The 22,197-nt window shown below is 37.3% G+C and overlaps 2 protein-coding genes and 1 long non-coding RNA gene across 6 annotated transcripts in view; 2 read left to right on the top strand and 1 right to left on the bottom strand.

The window, feature by feature from the left end:
* Positions 1-381: 381 nt before the first annotated feature.
* Positions 382-14,122, bottom strand: LOC113668888 (sodium- and chloride-dependent transporter XTRP3). 4 transcript variants are annotated; one of them, XM_027184860.2, is made up of 11 exons: positions 13,884-14,122; positions 10,009-10,064; positions 7,018-7,409; positions 5,967-6,445; positions 5,453-5,563; positions 4,759-4,968; positions 4,007-4,189; positions 3,244-3,445; positions 2,780-2,939; positions 2,090-2,252; positions 382-1,714 (listed from the first exon to the last, which is right to left on the bottom strand). In XM_027184860.2, exons 2-11 carry the CDS (start codon positions 10,041-10,043, stop codon positions 1,322-1,324), a joined length of 2,328 nt encoding a protein of 775 aa, XP_027040661.2. In that variant the 5' UTR covers positions 10,044-10,064; positions 13,884-14,122; the 3' UTR covers positions 382-1,321. The 4 variants fall into 4 exon arrangements, with proteins under 4 accessions (XP_027040661.2, XP_027040663.2, XP_027040662.2 ...); XM_027184862.2 differs by lacking the exon at positions 13,884-14,122 and adding an exon at positions 10,597-10,678; XM_027184861.2 differs by lacking the exon at positions 13,884-14,122 and adding an exon at positions 10,155-10,215.
* Positions 8,561-12,620, top strand: LOC149048254 (uncharacterized). Its single transcript, XR_016184640.1, has 2 exons — positions 8,561-8,666; positions 11,993-12,620. It is a non-coding gene; the product is annotated as an uncharacterized LOC149048254 (long non-coding RNA).
* Positions 14,123-19,189: 5,067 nt separating the features above from the next.
* Positions 19,190-22,197, top strand: part of LOC113668876 (polycystin family receptor for egg jelly) — a 32,642-nt gene continuing 29,634 nt past the window's right edge. The window contains exon 1 of the mRNA XM_089199037.1: positions 19,190-19,306. The gene's annotated coding sequence lies outside the window, so the exon portion shown is untranslated. The remainder of the gene's footprint in view (positions 19,307-22,197) is intronic.

The following is a 22,197-nucleotide window of genomic DNA, read 5'->3' as shown; positions in this document are numbered from 1 at the left end:
TGTTGTTTGTTTCCTCAAAAGTGATAGGTGAATTTTGTAGACAAAAGGAACTGTGTAAGAAACTTGAATAGCAGTAACGTCGTCGAAATTGACACCCGAAGTTTGTAAAACGGTCCAGCGCCGCAGCTTGAATTGTATTTTACTGTACTTAGATTCTGTTTTAGATTAGTTTGATCAGATTATTTCGACTCTCAAAAAAGGTGAGTAATCCCAAAGGTTGACACTAAGAAAGTGTTCCCATGATGCTTGGTTGTGTCTAAAAGGGAGTTGACCTTGCACAGTAGTTGAGCGTTGAAATAACATGCCAGGAGAAGACAGTCTCTACTGTCACGCGATGTTGCTGAGAGAGAAGAGGGATCTATTGATGACGATTAACAGTTGTAACTAGCAAATTTAAAAGCTATTGTTTATTTACTCGTTTGTTAAAAACGCCTGCGTTTATTGCTCAACGAGTGAAATTTACGATTGTCAATTACTGTAATTATGATATTCATGACTGATTGGAGTTCCAGTTTCTGACTCCAGCTTTGATTCCAGCTTCTTGATTGTCAACTGAAAGCCCCTAAGTCGATCTAAAACCCCACTTCCTTCAAAGCTAGGAGTTAGAAAACTGAACATTTGGAAATGAGACAAATAAATACAAAACACCATATTACTAAGTTCAAAATTGGTGTAAATAACCCATACAGTGAGCCATATTGAATAAAAATGATTAAATATGCGAAACTATTATTATGGTTTATACTCTTAGCCGAAGCCAGGATTTCAAGTAATAATTTGTAAACGACTGTTACAAAACCTAACCAGTCAACATGGCGTTGCTTGTATGCTCCACTAATCAAAGAAAAATCTGGTGCTCCAGTTCACTACTTTGGGTGATTTTCCTTAGATTTTTTTCCAGGGTGAATTGTGTCTGCGGACATACTATACAGAGTTCCTACTGCAAAAGTGATCAGCATTCTGAATTAATTTCAGCAAATTTCATAAAAACTATTTCACTGAAATTTACGGTATATTTCATTTCGAAAATTCTGGCTGTTACAATATAAATGTTCCAGTATTGAACTACGAGACAGAAAGAGTGATACTCTGGAATTCCACCTTGCCCCACAGCAAGGGAAGGACATACCCGTGTTCTCGAGGAATACGTCTCTGTCAGGGTTATTCATTCACTGGCTATGCCCGACATTGACCATTAGAAACCCTTTAACGTAGAAATAAAAGTATAAATACGTTAACTGGCGTTTCTAAAGTAGCCCAGAGGCCGAAAATCGTCTCGTGTTAAGTTAAAGTGCATGCTATAAGTATTCTGAACATAATGCTAGATAAACATAGCCGCGCCGTTGTGCTGGTTCACAAGCTGATATGTCTGACCATTAGCAGTGATAACTCTGTTTAAAGGACCATTTTTGTTCCCTTCCGTTCTTTCTGTTTCTTTCTCTTCAAGCATGAACTTTCTTCTGGCGCGACTGAGCTTTCTCCTTTTCTTGTTCTTCGTTGGCTTGCCGTTGTGAAGTGGTTGCAATTCCGAAGAATTCAGGTCAGTGTCAACATCAGCGTCCAGTATCACCGTGGGAAGCTCGGGTGTTCCCATTCCGATAACTCGGAAGTAGCGTAACAATGCCACTCCAGGGATAAATATTATTGACACGAGAGTGATCATTATGGCCAGGAATTTCGTCCATGGAGGATACGTAGTCCAAACAACTTTACCCTACAAAAAAAAAAAAAAAAAACAAATAAAAAAGAAAAAAAAAAAACACTTCAGCATAATGAAGTTTCAAACTTTAGAAATTTGAATGAAAAGATCATCAGTGACAGTGTAGAAAACTCACATCACTTCCTAAACCCATCAGGTGTAAGATCAAAACTAACTATTGTGACCAAGGTCTTTCGCGATCTTTTAAGGCCGTGTACTTACTTTCGCTTTGAGATCTGTGACCCCTTGTGGGTCTGACGGGCATTTGTCATTACTTTGGTGAGGGTCATACGAAAAATAATCCAAGTATGCTTTAAGATATGTTTCATTCCTTTGATAATAGGGCTTGTAACGTTGGAAATAACTAAGTTTATAAGGTAAGACTAGTACCTTACTGGCGTCCCAGACTGAGTACTGCGGTGTAGTCTCCGACATGCTCTTGATGCTCATGGAAAGCACAAGGAAAATGGTGACCGGAGAGATGATTTTCCAACACCATTTCCAAATAAAACGTGGAGGTTTATTCGTCATGTACTTTATGTCATCACAAAATCTAGAGACAACGTATAAAGTAAAAAAATTCCTCAGTTCGGATAGTGTGATCGGACAGTCAGGCTGTAATCAGATACCTGTAATCAGACAGTTGAAGCAGCCAATCATACCAAGTCCACCAAACACAGAATCGATAACAATTTCCATAGCAACAACCAATTGCGCAACAGAACTGGGGAATTTCAAAATTTGGGGTATTTTATTGGTTTAGAAAATATCTCTAGCGGATATATTTTTCCCAATAAATTGTTTTGTTCTTCTCGGAAATTGTAATGGTTATGATCAATTGGAAGCAGGACGTCATGTCGTCCATTTTGGTCCGTAATCATAAGAGTGATAAAAAAAAATCGATGACCGCGAAGCGGAATTCCGATTGGTCAAAAACTCCATTCGGACTCCACTCAGTCCAATTACCATTATAAATCCTGTTTATATTACGAACAAGCATTCAGTCATTAGACTTAACGTCTCAAAGTAAATGACTGGTAGATTGATACTTGCTAAAGCAAGAACATTTTTCTGCTTTACCTGTCAATACCGTAGATGTAGCAAATAGCGATGCATTCCACTAAGGCGATAATCAGTAAAGGAATACCAGAACAATAAGCGACGATAAGTTGAACCCAGTACTCTCCTGAATACTGAACCAAAGGCAGACCCATCAGACAGGACACCAGACAAAGAATTCCTTTAGGTAAAAAAAGGAAAAAAATACATAATCCTACTAGAAATCAAGTGACACTTTCGCCCGAGGGCAAAACCCAACTCTTTCGGCTGATACTCTTACCAGACGGAAACTTAACGAGAGAAGTCAAGACTAGTGCAGTGGACTAAATATCTTCACAGCGTGGTGCGAAACAGTTTCAAAAATTTTTCACGAATCAACTTCTCCCACCTCATCCTGTCTTGTGTATGAACAAATGCAAATACGAATAGAAATCGAAACAGAGATCGCAATTTATCTTCTATGCTTGTTCGATCGCTTAATTTACCTGATATATATTCCTTCTTCAGTTTCGGAAATAATTTCATATCAACCACAGGTGTGACCACGCCTTCTAACATTCCAAACTCCGTATCAAGTCCAACCGTAATCAGCATGAGGAAGAACATGACCGCCCAGAGTTGCGCGAAAGGCATCTTGTTGATCGCATCTGTGAATACTATAAAGGCTAATCCTTGGCCAGATGGGATCTAAAAAAGTAAAATAGAATCTTTTAATCGGAATAGCGTAAATCGCAACCGAAAGACCACGCTATTATCAAGCTCCCACAAAATAGGTTAATAATAGACACCCAGAATAAGACTATCGAGAAAATTTAGGCCAAGCAGTGGTAACGTAAGCATGGGGCCCATATTGGACCGTAGGTGATTCTAGTTTGGCGAAACTAGTGGAGGCCAGGTTTTTCAAGTGTCTATGTAGGGACTTGAAAAACTTGCTCCAATTCCACAAGAATGGTAGCTCTATATCCTGTATAACAATAGATATTGGATGAATATATATTGGATGAGGTTTAAGCGCAAGGCTCGTGGTGAATTTTAAAAGCAATAAGCGAAATACAATAGGGAGAAATTTCGAAATAGGGAAATATAAACACTTTCATGTATTTACAAGTAAACGTTGAACATGTATGGCCTATTTAAGGTGTACCTCCACTGCCCACCCGTCGGGGAATGTGCCATACCGTGAATACAGTTAAAACTGTCCTTGTAAGATGAAAATAAGGCATACGCTTTCTTTGGTCAACAACTAACCGTTAAAAACTTTGATTTGACGCACGTAATAAGCGTTTCATTGAAGAAAATCGAGGCTCTTTGAAGACGTTCGTTGTATGTTGCTTGGTCCAGCGTTTCCGCACCGCTGACACCTGTACCATTCAACAGGCGCATAGCCTGTTTAGCTTGATCTTCTAGACAATGCTCCATTCTGTCTTCAGCCTGAAAAATATAGTACAGACTTGATGAAACCTCAATTCTCAATAGTGATGGGAATGTGATTTTTCCTTACATTTTTGTTATATCAGCAAACAAACAGGTAATGAGAACAGAGATGCTTATCTGCTAGAAGAGTAAGATTTAACAAAGGAACAGAGTAAAATAGGGCTGAAAAGCTCCTGTAATATTCAAATTGTGCCCTTCAGAGATGGTCGGCTCGTCGTCGTGGCAAAGGCGGGTTCGCGCTCCTCTCGTAAGAGTCATTGTGTTTATTGGTCAGTAAAACATTTTATTGGCGCAATGTCTCCTTTCCAACAGGGAAGAGAGTGACTGGCATCTACTTTCCTCTTGCTGTATCACCCTGGCCTTAGTCAAACATTAAGGCCACGAGAAGAAAGAAAATGATCACCAGCTAAACAAGCCTTGATTGTTGAACAAATTCACCTGCTTAGCACCTTAGGAAATGTATCGAGAACAGTATGGAGAATATGCATACTGATGCATGAGCGTAAAGGGTAATAAAAATATGCACCAATACCGCGAAACTAAATATTAAAAATCGCTAAAAATACCTGAAAACCAATAAAGCAAAAGACAACAACACTGGCGTAAATGGACGTTGCACAGTTGATAAGGCAAACTGTGATTGCGTCTCTTGTCGAATCGTTCTTGATCGGCATGTAACTGGAAAAGGCTATCAAGGATCCATAAGCCACACCCAGCGAGTAAAAGATCTGTACTGCGGCATCCAACCATACCAGAGGATCTTTTAGCCGGTCAAACTAGTGAAAAAATGCAGAAGAAACCTCAGACTAGTGTTTAAGTAATATGCCATTTACCTTACTGACTGACTCACTAATTATTTGACTATAATACACTGACTAAAGGAAGGGGATTACTTTCTAAAAAAAAAAGGTGGTGCTGCATTGATGTGGCGTGTTACAAGATAATTTGGATTTATCAATTGAGTTGATGATGGAAATTGGTCACTGTAAAGAGTTTCTAAGCTGACGTTTCGAGCGTGAGCCCTTTGCAGATTGATCAATTGGCTAAGTGATGTACTGACTAAGAGTTTGGTTTTTTTATGGACGGACTTTTTTCTAGTTACCTACTGATGTAACTGACTGATTAACTGGTGGACTGACTGACCGACAGACTGGGTGACTCTGACTGACTGGTTCAACTGAGTTGATAACGTAAATTGGCCATCGTAAAGAGTTTCAAAGCTGACATTTCGAGCGTTAGCCCTTCGACAGATTTGCTAACCTCCGGAATAAAAAGTAAGGCTAATCCTTCTTGATATCCCTTGAGATGAACTCCGCGGAAGAAAAATATTATCAACAGGATCAGGGGCAAGGTGGCAGTCATGTATACAATCTGCAATAAAGACAAAAGAGAAACATACTGGGTTGGAAATCCTTGATCTTGGAGGAACTGAAGAGACGTCATTGCGATCTCAAGTCTAACGTTATTACTGAAAAGTGAATTCCTTATCTGACGAGGAGTTGAATCAAGAAATCATTTAGGTAAGTTTGTTAGTCTTCTCATTAAATCAAGTATTACGCACATCCCAAAGATGCCTCGAACTCAATTTTTGTGAAACACATCGTCAGTTCTAAAATCGCAATTTTAACCTAAACACTTTGCACCAATACGATATCCCGTTAGATTACAAGAATATCCTCTCCAGCTATGCCTATCAGTGCGCTGCATTGTATAGAAATCTTGATTTCATTGCAACATTATATTCGACATTGAAATTAACTAAGGCTCTATTTACCTTTCCAGTAATTTTGATTCCCTTCATCATACATAGCCAAATCACCAACCAAATTCCAACTAGACATGCGCAAAGCTTCCAATTCATACCGCCGCCTTCCTCAATGCTTGAAGACATTCCCAATGTAGTTCGATACCAAAAATACTCAGTTGGTGAGGTTATTTTACACTCGTGCACAGGCTCCATCGTCGTGACATTACCGACAGTCACTGGTTCGAGTGGACATGATGTCCAAGGTAAAGGATTTTGAAACGACTTGAAGAAGTAAAAAACGCACCATGCAATGATGACATTGTAATAGAGTGATACTAAAAAGCATACTACTATAGAGGCCAGCCCTAGTCCCCCAAGGTAGGGCGAGATTTCGTTCCATACTCCTATCGAGCCTTTCCGCATCCGCTGACCAATGCAGAGTTCCAAGTAATACAATGGTATGCCCTCTAAGGCAAGCATGATTCCATATGGAATAAGGAAAGACGCTGAGGAAAAATGAAAAAATATAGATAACGATGGACGCAAAAACTGCTTCTTCAGGTTATGATAAAATTAAAAGCATAACACTATAACGGACTAAAACATGATTACCAAAGTATTACTAAAAAATTAGATCACAAATTCAATTCTCAAAACTCTGATAAAAGACAGCGTACCCCATTTTCATCGTGAAACCTTTCAGTCTCTGGTGGACGCGACTTTATTCTTTAGAAAACCATCATCGTGACTTTTGATTGTCTCTAATGAATACTTTTACAAATTAGAAGATAAAACAGTTTCTATGAATACTTCTTCAATCAGTTTATCTCCTTACAATTTGAACGTCCGCGACCTCTTCAATCTTAGATTTTTTTTGCATTAAATCTGTATTTACACTGACTTGACTAAAATCATAGGTCTACCAGTTGGGTTGCATATTTGACAACTAAAAGATATTTTCTACGCCAATTCAAGACCTAGAGGTCACAAGGTATGAGAAAAAAATCGATCGTATGAAACAAATTCTAGACCTAGACTCTTGGAAAATATTGATTTTTTTTTAGATAAAATGTCTCACCTCCACCATTCTTTTGGCATAAGTAAGGAAACCTCCAAACATTCCCAAGTCCGACCGTATAACCAATCAACATCAAGATGAACTCAGTCCTATTTTTCCATCCGTCTCTATCTTCCGGCGTTCTCCCGTGACGATGATTGCAATGATGTTGCTCCTGAGTAAAGCTTCTCTTGAATTCTGTTATCTGATTGGTCAATTTTCGCAGTGAATTGGTTAACACTTCTCTTGAGCTCTTGGAACTTAGTCCCCCAGTTGAAGACGGTGCTCTCTCCAGCGTGGAGCTTGGGATAAGTAGTTCCATCCCGGGGGAGACTCCCTTATTCGTCATTCCTCCAAGGTTTGTTGTAGTGCTCAGTCTACCACTCAAGGCGCGCCGGATATCATCCGCTGACCTAAGTAAGATAAACAATGTGTTTGAAAATGGCAGTTATAGAAATGGAAATACCACTCCACTTTTGAACCATACGTTTATGATAAGATCTCGTCAATTGGACGTTTTACCTAATTTCTTGCCAAAAATGATAAAATGTCCGTTGGGAAAAATAATTATTTCGCACTAAGAATTAAATTGAAAGACAAAAAAATTGAAAGGTGGTTTTAACACGATACTTAGTTTTTGCAACAAAAAGTTGAAAACTAGTTCACGCAGAAAATGGTAGAGGTGGCGAGATCTTTCCTAGTAAAGAAGTAGAACTGAAAATTATTTCGAAGGAAATGGAGAAATATGCATAAAAAAAATGAAATTTAACAATCCACAGAAAACAAATCGATTTGCAATGAAAGTGTATGTATCCCTTCTGCTTGTACAAAAAAGAGAGCTCGTGCTGGAATCTTCGAAGAAAAAAACATTTCGTCGATTGCCCTCATTTGGCGATGAATTGATCGAGACCACTAATCTTGTTCAAAACTCTTATCAATTGTTATCTACGCCTATCCTTAAAAAGGAAAGTAACAGTTATATTTCGCCATCTTTTGTGCAGATTAAAATAGACGAGATTGAGCTCTATACTTACATTTTGTAAGTGACTTTCGCAACACCTTGGTACAGTCCAAAAAATGAGTAACTTTCCCTTTTCGTAGTTGCCAAGGGGTATAGTAAATCTTTAAATATTTATAAGGCATTGCTTTTCTTAACTTGGAATTAATCGCTTTTTTCAGCACAGAGTATGTCTATACGGTATGACAATTGTCGATACATTTTGAGCACCACAATTATTGGGACGGCGCGAAGAAAATTGATTTGCGCACGAACATCGATATATCCTAACCTCTGAAAACGTAACTGAAGATATAAAGAAGATAAAGCTTAAACAATTGGCAAAGAAGCATCTGTCGCAATCAGAATAACTAAAATACAGTAATTACTCCGTTCTGGGCGCGCTTTTAAACTACATAAAGATCTCATAACTCAGAGTCTTGATTATTAAAAACGTTATTAGACATGCTCCCATATTTGAACTGATAAAAACCCTTATGAGTGAAATTCAAAATTTGAGAAAAATAAAAATGGTAATTTTCTTTGGCGGCGAAGATGAAACGTGATTTTTGAATTATGGGTAAGCATAAGTTTTAATAAGTTTGTCACTCCACTGGAGGTTGGCTAAAAAGCAAACAATCCAGATTTGAAAATCACCTCGGCGGTGTCTCAGGTAAAGTGCAGATGCTTTCTACAAAAGCTAGATAAATACCGACAGCCTTAAATGCGATCTTTGTGAACTATCACCCTGAAATCTACTTTAAGTCGACGAACGGGAATTTCGCCAGGCGTTATTGTTATGCAAAGTTGGTTCTCAACTCTTCGACATTAATTTTTCAGCGTTGGGAATCAAATTTGTAACCTTCTCGAGCCTGTCTTACATGGGGCAATACATGAGCCGCGATGGGGTTTCTTTCAAATGTGGCTTTTGTCCAAGAAATCAGAATTTTTTCCCTCAAAACCTTTTACGATATTTTTCGGCGTCCTTTTGAACGAAATGTCTGCATATTGAGTATAACCTTGTATTTTGATGTTACCAGGCTACAATAGAATAACCTTCATGAATATCGTAAACAACCGAATGTTTTACTGAAAATATGATTTATTAAACTCGATATATCAAATTAAAAATGTCTCAACGAGGCGTCATGCAATTTCAAGAACACAAACGAAAGCTTTAAAATCAAACCCTATATAAAAGACCACCACTTTTTGATAACCGATAACTTTGAGATAGCAAAATCTCTTACCAAGCAGGTTTCCATCAATGTTTCCTTCCTCCGCAGTTAGCTCCTAAATGTCAGAACGCCCGGGGATATTGGCAAAAGCGATGAATGTTTGATATATTTGTCTGCCGCCTATCATTTCTATGTTATGGTTTTCAAGAGCTCCGACTTGTAATACTGGGTTTTGAATATTGACACATGCTGTATGTGGTATTTTTATGGTAAAGACCTGCACCGCAACCTGATTTCTATAAATCGTATTGTGTCTAAAAATGTATATAACAAAAATAATGTTATGAAAATTATTTGATAACTTTATTCTATCAGTTGAAAGGTGAAGACATTTTGAAGAGCAAAGCAAATACAATATTATTTTTAAACGACGCATGTCTTTGTTCTAAATCGACCGCTCAACATCAACGACTTCTAAAAAATTCACATTTAAAAGACCCATTGATAGAGCATATCTTATAGCCTCCGAGTATGTAGCTAATGCGCGAGCAATCATCGGTTTTTCTTCTCCAAAATATGCTACAATCAAGTTGAACTACCAAGCGAATGCGATACAAGCATGAGAAGTTAAAAAATATGATATTTTAAAAAGGGCTAAAATAAATTCGGTAGCGTAAGCATTTAAGACCAATTACAACTTAAATAAAATTTAACACAATCACTATTATTTAAAATTTTACATTTTGAACGGCGGCGTGCATTAAACAAGGTGAAATTTCACACCCACTTATTTGACACGCAACCCACAATTTCGTTTGAAATCAGAAAATTACTTACTGCGTTTTTCGACTACTGCCTAAAGCACTCGGCATCTTTCAAGTGTTGACGTAGACCTGCGAACGAACGAAAGGCTTTAAAATACAACAAATCATAATGTCGAAAACAGCCATCAAAGTACAGAATGGCTTCGACTGAAAACTCACTCAGTCAGCAGTCTTCTGTCAGGTGCAGTTATTAATCAGTAGGCACCCTGTGTTTAATGCACAATAATTTCTGATGTATTTCCTAATCTCATTATATGTAAATTTGTAATCGAGCTTCGTGCATCACGTACGAGTAGTTTTTCAGGTTTAGCGGTTACATTATAAAAGGTTCTATTTGGACCAGTTTTAGTTTAGAGCAAAGTTCGTTCCTTCATTTCAACGGCTTTTCTTATTATCAGGGATTTGCGAGCTATTTAATTTCGTCTGAACACGCTGTTAATTCAAACAAACGAGATGGTAACAACATCTGCATTAATCAGAGCTTACGTTGTGAGGAGAAATTTTAGCAAAACAAAAGTAATCCCTTTCCCATCTAGTTGAAAACATTTCACAGTTAGTTAAAATCGCTAATTCTACCAAATCCCTTAGCTATGAACGATACCGGTTTGTCGCTTCGTCGTTTTCCTTGAAATGTTCATTATCATTTCCCTATAATGAAACTTTATTGATGTTTTTTATGGAAGTAAAGTTTTGATTACCATAAATGGGCCTATGTTGATAATAAAAAAATCCCAATCCCTTGTCATTAAAGTTGTATGAACTGGTGCTTTATGAGTTTTAATAAGTCGCTAAATAATAGTGAGTGGCTTATTCTCCGGGCAAACCTGTCTTCTTTCTAATTCTGAATTGTTTTGATCAGTTGTAGAAGGTTCTGGCAAAAAAACATCCATTCTTGAAAGGAAAGGTGCCCGAGGTCAGAGGTGATGTCAGTAGACATGCAATGAGGCAAAAATTAGCGCACTTTTTTTTCTATATCGTAACACAAGGATAAGGAACTGAGACGCGGCCAACTTGCGGCAACTTTGCAGCTAAAAGTAAAATCTTGAAAGGAGCATTAGATTTTATAACAGGGCAGGACCTTGCATGCCTGAAATTATGCCTTTGCTGCTGTTGTTTTTAATAAAAACAACATGCGAATGAGGAACTGTAATGACAGGGAGGATTCTCCATTTTACACTAGGGAAATAAGATTCTCGATAAACTGTCGCCGTGAGTGCCTGAGAATTTGCTCCACTGAATGAAAGGAATATTAAATGGGATGCTGAATGTGATATTGAACACCGGAATAATGGATACAAAACGTTATACTAAATTGAGCTCCGATGGGATTGGCTTGGAACAGTGGCCAGCTTCTTCTTTCAGGACCTTCAAAATCGCAGTGATAAAAGAGGAGAACTATCCATCATTACTCTTAATTTTTCATTTATGTTTATAAAACTCCTGAGCACGCTATGAATAGCAGTACAAGGGCTTCATCCGTAGGTTTTTTCATTACATCTGGTATGGTCTACAAAAGTTGGTTATCGGTGGCATACCGTCGGTTATATAAAAATATATTTTACAGTTATTACTCGATGTATTTTTTGCATTAATAGCCGTGTCCCCACCACGTGACCTACCGATAACTGTTTACAAACATTGGTCTACTCATGCCTTCACCTCTGTCCTTCAAAGGTGTTTTAATGCTAATATTAGTAATATTATGCTCATGCATGTATTTCATTGTCTGATCTTTCCTCTAAGAAACAGATCGCTTCTCTGCAGCTGTCGGTCGGCGATTTTCCCTAAAGTAATCGTGAAAAACAAACTCGAGGGTCGAACGGCAAAATTATGCATTTAACTCAGAAATTTATGATTTGCCCAACTTTGTTCAACAATTGTTCATTACGGCAATTGGAAGTTTTCAAAACTTTCATCAGCAGGCAGTTATATGGGTAAAAAAGCCCGTCGTCGAGATTTCATTGCTTTTCCGTAATTTTCCTATTGTCTTCTCTTAGGGATTTATCAAAACTCTCCACACTTGACATCAAGAGCCCTCGGCGTATCCTACGCACCCTCTGGCCTAATGACATCTCAGATAAAGATCTCTTTGAATGGTGTGGAACTGAACCAATGGCTTCCATCCTGCTGAGGAGATGCTGGTTCTAGATTGAGTAATTTTGTGTGCATTGCTGGCTAAATTTCATCTGTTGTTTGCGACTGAAAAAGGCTACCATCATACACTAACGTAGCTACAAAGTAATTTGCCCTTTAGCCGATGAAAAAAAAACCGTTTGAGCCGCAAGTCCACGTGCTTGGCACGTGTGTTTGCAGCGATTGCCTACTGCCAATATAAAACTTTCTTTAAAAAATGACTGTAAAATGGTGTGAATATAGGCAACATACAAATGAACTTACATTTAATTGAAATATTTGTAAAAATCTAAATATTAAAAAAGCTTCTTCAGCATGAAGTATGATAAAGGCAAATGTTAAAAATTTTAGCAAGACAAAATTGAACTTAATTACCTCAGTTTTTTTCCATCACCTTTAAATTGTCTCTTTTACTCGTGAAAGCCTCATATTAAAATAACTGACGCCTTGATACTAAAATTCTTTAACTGCAATTAAATCCGTTCAGCATTTTATTTAGTTTCACAGCCATTTCCCACAAGCGAACAATTCCTTTGTTAACTTATTTAAGTAAATCTAGGTTTGAATCCCAAAAGATTCACCAACAATATGCGACAATGCGCACAAATAATTTTCAGAACCGGAAACTGCGTTGCATCTTTTTAATTGAAAAATGAGACTTCGCTGACAAAAGGTTTTCACGGAGAATATATCCAGCAAAGTAGGCTAAGGTTTGCATTCAATCTACTGATTTGCCGTGTTAAGTCGGAATTGGAGACTAATTTCAGACGAATGCCGCCATCAATTAAGATTGTAAAGATTGAAATTTTGGACTCCGTTCAACCGTTGTGAAAGGTAAATTCATAACTTTAACACGACGCCATTCATAAATCGAACGTTATTCAAGCCATGTTGTTTATTTTTATGTCACCTTTCACCATGGTTTTTCATGTCTTGGGAAATTATTTCCAAGTCGACAGAAAACACAGCGGAGGCTGATCAGCATGTTGTAACCGATTTCAATCACAAGAGGAAAATCTCTCAGAATCTTTCAATTCGCCACCGAGTTAACTGAAATAATCATTGGCAACAACCATTCATGTTAAGATCCTACTATGATTCTTGTACAAATTATTATTGTGATTATGCGAAATTATTGTTGAGGCCGGAATATCTCAGGGTGAGTTTTCAATTACATAAGTACTCTGATTTTCAAATATTTGAGTTCCGAGCAAATAAAGAAAGATTGTGTACTTTCTAAAAACATTTTTAACAATGCAGAGATTGTTTCTAAGATAGTTTGCTTAGTTAAAACCCTGTGCATTAAAGGACACCTAAATTCGTCTGTATTTCATGGCATGTCTGGCGTCGACAAGCGAGGAAATTCTTATCATTTGTAAACTAAATACTATTGATTAACACCATTTTAAAAACATGCCAAAAAAACCCTAGCATTGATTAGGTTGGCATCGGACTGCAAAAGAGACTGATGTATAGCAGAAGCTTCAAAAAAATTTCGATCGAAATTTTTCAAATGAAAATTTTACTTCAATTTAAGTATCAACCTTTGTTGTAAAATCACGCCGCGGAAATTTAAAAATGACTCTAAACGTTTAGTTATATTTTTCGAAAGAATTAGAGCTCGAATTTTTCTTACGATGCATTCAAAGATGAAATGAATCAAATTCTTAAAAGCGAACATAACGAAAGTTAATACCGAATGAAGGTGCTCGCCTACGCATAACAATAATTCTATACTTGAGTTAGTTTACTTACCCTTTCAAATAGAACTTCTCGCAGATGTCTTCCCTCGCGCAATCGCTGCAACGCACATTCCACAAATTTTGTCTCAAAAAGCAGTCCTATTTAAACCGTATTTTACTGGACAAACACAAGGATTTTTAACGCCCTCGTTTCTTTGAGGTTTATTTGTGCTAAAATGAAGTCTTAAATTTCGAAAACGCTCTATTTTCTTCCTCGGTTAGCGAAACACCTGTCAGTTTGGGATTTGTTTTTGGTTTTGAGGTAAATGGTTCGTTGTAATTGGCCGCTACACACTAGAGCTCTTGAAAAGAACTCGAAGGATCTAATTAGGAACACACAAGATAAGCGAGTCTTTTGTTCATCTTTTAATTTCCCATTTAGCAATCAGTAAGATATTTAGATTCAGACTCATAAAAAATATCTGAGGTTCTTTCGTTAAATCTGCCGCATCTTTTTTGTGGTCCATTTGCACCTTTCGCTAAAGCCTCAATGCGCTTGCGCTTTGCGATTTCCATGTTGGTTTTAATGGTTCGCTTCGCAAAGCATAAAAGGACTTAATCGTTCTTGATTTACATGTAGGTTAAGCAAGTTAAAATTTGAAGCGCGAAGATAGATGAAAAATCTTTCACCGCGTTAATTTCTGGTTTCAAACTCACCTAAAGTACAGCATCTATGGTAAACTTTACTGTATCACATGAACATATTTCTTTTTGAGTAATTCGAAATTAAAAGGCGTTGCACAGCGAGACTTCTAGCAGCTGTTACAAACCGAATTAAGTGTTTGGATTTGACTTAACGCAAGAAGTATTCCTAATCGTGGCATTTGTTCCCCAGTATTTTGTTCAATCGTCGCAATGACTAGTTTATTTTCGATAAAACTTTCATTATTTCGACGATAAAAAGTAAGGTACGCACTCTTAAATAATTTGTCACTGGCAAGCCTTCTGTCGGAGTGAAGCGAGTTGTTTAATTATAGATGACCCAAAAGTTTGAATAATAATCTGCAGAGGTTTAAAAACAGCCCCCCGACTTCGCGGCTTTATAAGGACGCATACTTGGGAGAGGCTCCTTACCAAGGACTCTCGGTCGAGAATTTAGGATTCGAATTCTGGCTGCGTAATTTCGTTGTACTTTTAGGCAAGACACATTACTCTCGTAGAGCATCTAGCTCAACCATAGCGACCGGTGAATTATGTCATGAAATGCATGAGGGTAACCTGTTATGAATCAGAAGACTAGCAATCGTATCTCATTAGACGAGAGTAAGATAATAAGGCAGTCGTGTCACGCTACGACCTTGAATTGAATTGAGCTTACTCAACACTGACAGGCCACTAACCTCGAAAGCCAACTTTACCTTCTTTTAATTAAGCTAAGTAAGATTAAAAGATTGCTTCTCCTTACCATATCAGTACAATGTCATCAAATGAAGCAGATGGCGGCGGGAACACGCAGGGACGAGGCATTTCAAAATCGATACCTGCTTACTTAATCAAAATTCACGAAACATTTTAACGCTGGAATGACCCCTAAATTTTTCTTTACAATGGTTATTACGCTAGAGTTAAAAATGGTAAATAAGTTTCTCTGCCTGAGAGGAATTTGAATTAAATTCTAAAATCCGGTAGTGGCATATAGCTTCTAAATTTCAGTACTGGATCCCGAAAAAACAGCCGTAATTTTTAAAAGAAATTTCTCCGTCTTGTATAAATATATTTCAATGTAGTACTTTTAGATTGATTTTGTTGCTGCTGATAATTCATGGCTCCTATATGTGAACCCATGGACTCGAATACTCCACGAGATTTTACGTGCCTCTGTGAGGGTTTTAAAGATCTTAGCCCTAGCTTGGAAACTCATTTGCATATGGCAAGGTAAATTTAAAAAAAGTAACAAATAAGTCACAGGCCTTTCATATACATGTATAAGATAAAAGCTCTCGTTTTCGGAGCGGGTAGCTGCAATAAGTAGTTGTAAAGACTGCTGCTTTCAGTCTACTCCATCAGTAGCTGAGAAGCATTCAGTGGTATCGGTGGTGGTTCTCGTTCAACAGCTATCACTTAAGGTGATTTGGCCTGTGCTCTGCAGTCAAGAATGTTTTCGATATTGTGGGTTCTAGCAGTATGCAGGACGCTCATCGCACATTGTAATAATACTAACTGACCAATGTTGATAATGAGAATTTAGCGGTGGAATCTCCACAAGGTGGCTCTTCTTGTACACTGCTTTTCAGGTTGAATTGGAATTTGGAATTTTGGTCTTTTCGGAGGGAGGGAAACCCTCGGGGCCAGGAAAAAACCCTTGGAGCAAGGGCGAGAGCCAATAACAAAATCAACCGACTTGTGACGTTAGGTCTGGGAATCGAGCCAAGTAAGTAAGCGCTGTTATCACTCACCATTTCCGTTCCCCGTATAAACTTAGATTATGGTCTGAATCGCCCACGAGTTTTTGTTACCCAGCAGTTGGTTGAAGATCGAAATAAATGAATGAATAATGAAGAAAGAATGACTCGAATGACAGAAGGCAATTTTTACTTTACTAAGAGATTGCATTCAACAGATAGATGCTATGTTGCCGTGCGTCTGTTCAGTAGTAGATCACAGATGATATCACAATGTAGTAAGACGTGAGTGTCGCACTGGGCTGCACCTTGTGTGCCATTTTTTTTATTCTTGCTACGTGTTGACGTCATCAGTCATCTGTTATTGGACAGAAGCACGGCGACCTGGAATTTATTTGTTAGTCATACCTGAATTTTGATTGGTTTTTACTTCTGATATAAGGGAGACAGCAGCATAGTTCACGTCAAAATCAGAACTCTTGTTGTAGATTTCATGTTGCATTGCGTCTTTGCAGTAATAGATCACAGATAACGCCCGAACGTGGTAAGAACAAAAAAGCGGTGACGTTTTTACCACGTTTTGACACCATCTGTGATATATTACTGAACTGCCACACGGTAACATTGATTTTATTGGTTTCATATGATAAAAAAGCAAAATGTTGTTAATGGTCAGTGACGTCATCGATGCGTCTGTCCTCCGGTAGATCATAAGTAAGGAACAATCATAAAGCTTGCAAATTCAGCTTATCATGTAAAGTTTGCAAATTCAGCTTATCATGTAAAGTTTGCAAATTCAGCTTATCATGTAAAGTTTGCAAATTCAGCTTATCATGTAAAGCTTGCAAATTCAGCTTATCATGTAAAGCTTGCAAATTCAGCTTATCATGTAAAGCTTGCAAATTCAGCTTATCATGTAAAGCCTGCAAATTCAGCTTATCATGTAAAGTTTTTTATCTGATAACGTCACAGTGTCAATCATTGGTACGGATAAGAGTCCTTTTCGGGACTGCCCTCCCTATATATAACAGCAATATCAAACAAATATGATAAATTCCAGTTCCACATCTTAACTTACAAGAAACACCCTAATAAGGTAAAGACGTTACGGAGCAGGCATTATTTATTTATCACCTTGGAAGAGGGGGTAGGAATTTTTCTTTGAGGGAGGGGGGTCACATGCTTTCAGAGGGAACGGACGGGGGGGGGGGGGCGAAATACGAATATTACAGAGCCTATGGGAAGATAAGGAAAATTTTGTCGTAACAAAACCAAATTCCTCCAAATTCCTTCAAACCCCCATCTTCCCCTCCCCCCCCCCCCCCGTGATGACCTGTCCTTAACCTTTAACTCCCAAGATCTGATTGGTAGTTCTCCCCTCTAGCTGCAACACGTTTCCTTGTAATTTAGTCATGAGAATTTGATGCTAGATCAAGACATCAATTTCTACCTGATAAGTTTGAATATTCTCATTAGCTGTTTGCTGGATCGATGATGCAAGGAGATTGTAGGGAGAAGTTTCATGTTGATCACTTCTGGGAGTTAAAGAGTTGATGATATTAGTTGCCCATTCGCCTGCGGACCGTCAGCTCTTTTTTTGTATCTCACCACTTTCTCACGCCTTCTGCGTGTTATCTGTAACCAAACAGAAAGACGAGTAAATGAATTCTATTTTTCCACAAAAATTATCCAAGTAGACATAAATAATATTGTAGTTTATGTCGATTGTTTTTAACATGATTTCCTGACTTGGTAGACTGAGTGACCACTTGCCCAGTACGCGATGGATATAAATACAATTTTATTTTGCCTTATAGGAGAGGATTGAAATTGCCAGGCTTACCCTCGCATTGCTCAGAATTGAATATTATACTGCACTAAGGCCCCAACAAACTCCTCTTTATTATAATTTGTTACAGCACGAGGCTATTCCAAACATTGCTTTATTACGGAGGTCTAAGTCGAGATTGAGACATCTATGATAGAGAGTGATGAGGGTAAAGCACTATAAGATTCCAATTAAAAGACTGAAACAAAACACATATTTTTTTTGAGCAAAACAGGAAGAAACAACGGCATTGCCTAATAATGAAAATATTAAAAAGACTGTTAAATGCAAGGGTTAGTCTTGTTTATTACTCTTGAACACAAGTGCTGTTTGCCTCTATTTCACTTTTTCTTCCTTTTAGGCGAGTGATTCAACGCAAAATCTGACTCAAAATTAATTTTCTTTCTTTCTCGCAGCATGCCCCTAAGGCTCGTCCCTTCTTTATGACCAACGATTGCGAGTTGAAATGCACATGATGCATTTCTCCCCTACAAAGAAAACTTTTCTTTCTTTGTTTATTTTATGGTAGGGTTTTGATGTATGCAGTGTTTGCTCTCTTCAGTTCATTCCCAACGTTAAGTCTATAATATTCCTTTCAATTTTTTTTTTGACTGAATAGCATGCAACATCGATATTCTTATAATGGTTCCGGGAGTTCGTGCGAAAAAAGAAAATTGCAAATTTATCAACGTTTTTCCGTAATGAAGACAACAGGAAAACTATCCCTTAGTTCTTGAAATTTTGATATTATCGAACGTTATATTAAGGAACCATTTTAATTCCTTTTAAATTTATCTTGCGCAATATTACAACTAGTTCCTGTCACATTGGTTCATTTCATGTTTTTTGTTTTTTATTCAAACCTGTCAGGTAAAGTTATCATGTTAGTCTTTTGCAGTGTAGCTAGTTACGTAAAGTTCGTTTTATATGTCCGATTGTTGATCTTTGTACATTAGTTAAGATGGCAGAGAAGCACGTACGGAAATGTACTGTTTCATTAAGTTTTTGATTCGTAGAGTTTAAACGTTTGCTTCATGACACTCTTGATGCACACATTACTTAAATTATCCGCCTTTGTTTGTTGTTTATTGTGAGTTATCTAGCAGAGTCTTATCTGACCACTCACAATAGCCAAACTAGCGCAGGTGTTAATTGCAATTCTAGATGTTTCAACAGATATATGCAAAATTGTTGTGATCCTGAAAGCTTGATTCAGTGAAAAGCCAAAAACTCAAATTCATGGGACACGGAGTATCAAAAGAAAAGGTACGGCTTATCTTTACAACTAACTCTAACTTCTGGTGTGCAAAATCTAAGGAAGGTTGAAAGCGGGAGGAAAAAATAGCTAATGTGAGTATTTGTTTTGGATACAATGTTTTCTCAATTTTGACTTCTAGATTTAAAAATTTTCACGTTCATCTTCGCTAAGAGAAAAAAGGAAAAAAAAACTTTAAACGATTTGGTAAGTTTTTATTCTACATCGATCCACCAATTTTCGTCTTTTCATTTGTCTTGGCATTTCGTCTTATAATTTCTTCAAGGAGTTCTTGTTAGCTGACTCACTTTCAACCTCCTGGGGGACTACAATAACAGAAGTGTAAAATTCTTTACCAAAACTACATTTCAATTCTTTTGAAGTCATGAAATTGTGAACGCCTAACGCAGAAAAGGAGAGCTGTACAATATTTTCGTAAAGAATTGCAAATTTACGCTAACTTTCGGCGAAAGACTTTCACCAAAATGTGAATCATTTTTGCAGGTGTTTTGAGAAATTTAAGAAATGTTATAGGGCATTAAAATAATATACAAGAGTTCGACAAAAATGAGATCGTCAAGGACTCGATTGAAACGTTAAAATAACTTAAACCAAAGACTCGATTGAAACGTTAAAATAACTTAAACCAAAGAATGCATTGTATGGTCATTTTGAAGGTAAAATCGTCTTCATCCCTTAAAAATCTTCCGGTTAAAGTCGAAGTCACATTGATAAATGGAAGTCAGGTTTAATTAGTTTTGCAGAATTACTTCTTTTTTTTTTTTTTTTTTTCCAGTGTATATATATATAACAGACGCCAGAATGGCTACACGGCGTTAAAATGGCTGCATTTAACCTTCCGTTCGTTCAATATGCAGAGCACGAAACTTAAACAGAAAACTTAAAATTGCATATGAAAAGTGTTATATCGAGTAGAGTACGTTACGTAAACCATATAAGTGTTTGATAAACGTACAGGAACATTACCTTTCCTCTCATCTTTTGAGTAAATTTCATCTAATCCTAAATTAAGTTACTAAATATTTCTCGTCAAACCAAGACGACGCTTAACTCAAAATCCGTCGTCTCAGTATCAAAAGGGGGTCAAGAATGAGGCTTTCTTGCAATAAATCACGAGTTACAGCCGAATCAGTAATTAAGAGATTCCGTTAATTAAAATTAGTGTTTGTGAACTTAACAGTCTTGACGGTGATGAAAACGAAGGAAGGCTAAAGAGTGGGTTAGCTTGGAGAAAAGCTTGGGAAGGTCTTGTGCTGTCTGTTCTCCACGCCCACTCCTCTTTTGAGATAAACAACTTAAAAATTCTGGGAATGAAAAGCTCGAATCTACGCGGTATGAATCACTTACAGCTCATTAGAAAAAACATAACTTTTAATGAAACGCAGAGTCGACATCCACAGTAGACATGAGGGTGGGTAATGTAAGTAGATAATACCCTTTCTTGTTTTATATGTACAAACATGTACATTCTACAGGGTATTTTTCTTGATTACGGCATTTATCATCAGCATCTTAGTTTAAAAAAAGTAAAGTGTTTTTTATTACCACCTAGGAAACATTCATTTTTCTTTGTTCACTGGGTTGGTTTTGGCAATTTTCTCCTTGCCTTCTTTCACCATGAGAAAGAAATGATCTAGATTTTTAAGACTAAATCACTTAATTTTATTCATGAGAAACACGTTTTGGGTTCCCACACAGCATGTTTTCATTCTTAATCAGTTACAGTAAACTACGAAAAGAGGGAACCCAAAAACATACTTTTTCACTTTTCGTTAGTTTAAAGCTGTCATAGGAATTAAAACGAAACGAATTACGGGAGATCAAGGCTGCGTGCGTCACGTACGATTTTTGTTTTTAATAAAATCAGAGTAAATTTTTTACCAAGAAAAATCTGCGAGTAAAGAATTAGGGCCTGTTTACATGGAGGTGAGGGACTTCAGGTAAGCGAGGTAACCCGCCAAGCAGAGGTCGGAAAATTGTACGCGTTTACAAACAATCTTACAACCCCGGGGTGCTGAGACGAAGTTTCTCGAGGTCGCGCTTGAAATAAGGGAGTTTAAGCATACGTCCCAAGTTCATGTCCTTAGAAAAACGAACGATTAACTATCGGATACGTATGTATTTATTCATGAAAGAGTCACGCGCTGTGATAGGTGGTGTTAGATTATGCGAGGAACCGCTGACGATTTGAACCCGTTATATAAGAAATGGTATAGGAAACTGCGAAACATGGTCGATTTACAACGATAAATATTCCGATATGTGAATGTTCTACACGTAAAATTAACAAAACTTACAAACTCTTTGTGTGTCCGTCGTGGTTTCTGGTGATCTCTGCCGTTTTGGGCTTGCTTTGCCATCACTGTTATTATTAGCTTATAAAGCCTCATGGGCACATCAGTTAAAACTTAGTCGTGACACAACTAAAATCCTCCGAGCTGGATTTGATTTCCGAAAATTCATGGTCTAAATTCGAAAGGATAGAATATTAAATTCAAGTTCCAATCCATGTATAAACCGTCCCAATAAATATTTAGAAATAATTTTCCGCCGCGAGGCAGAACATTTTACAAGAGAGAATCGGTTTGAAGTAAAATATTCATTACCCAAGAAGAGGCCTGAATCAGAGGTTGAATTTCATTGTTAAATTTCAAAACAGTTTTGCTTTTCCAGAAAGGCAAGTGCTTATTTTATTATTGAAAGAACACTAGTTGTTCTAATTTATGACAGAGCTATGTCAATATAATAATATTTGAGCCAACTATCCAAATGAAAGCAATAACAAACAGTTCCTTGCATGATCCGAACGATTGTCATTGTGCAGTTGTTACGAGACAATTTATCAGTCAGTTTTACAGTGTCATTAATTTTTCTTTGACTG

Source organism: Pocillopora damicornis, chromosome 3 (assembly GCF_964200805.1).
Source record: "Pocillopora damicornis chromosome 3, jaPocDami1.2, whole genome shotgun sequence".
NCBI classification, from domain to species: domain Eukaryota; kingdom Metazoa; phylum Cnidaria; class Anthozoa; order Scleractinia; family Pocilloporidae; genus Pocillopora; species Pocillopora damicornis.
The sequence above is the reverse complement of the archived record's forward strand: the minus strand, read 5'-3'. Positions and strand labels throughout refer to the sequence as shown.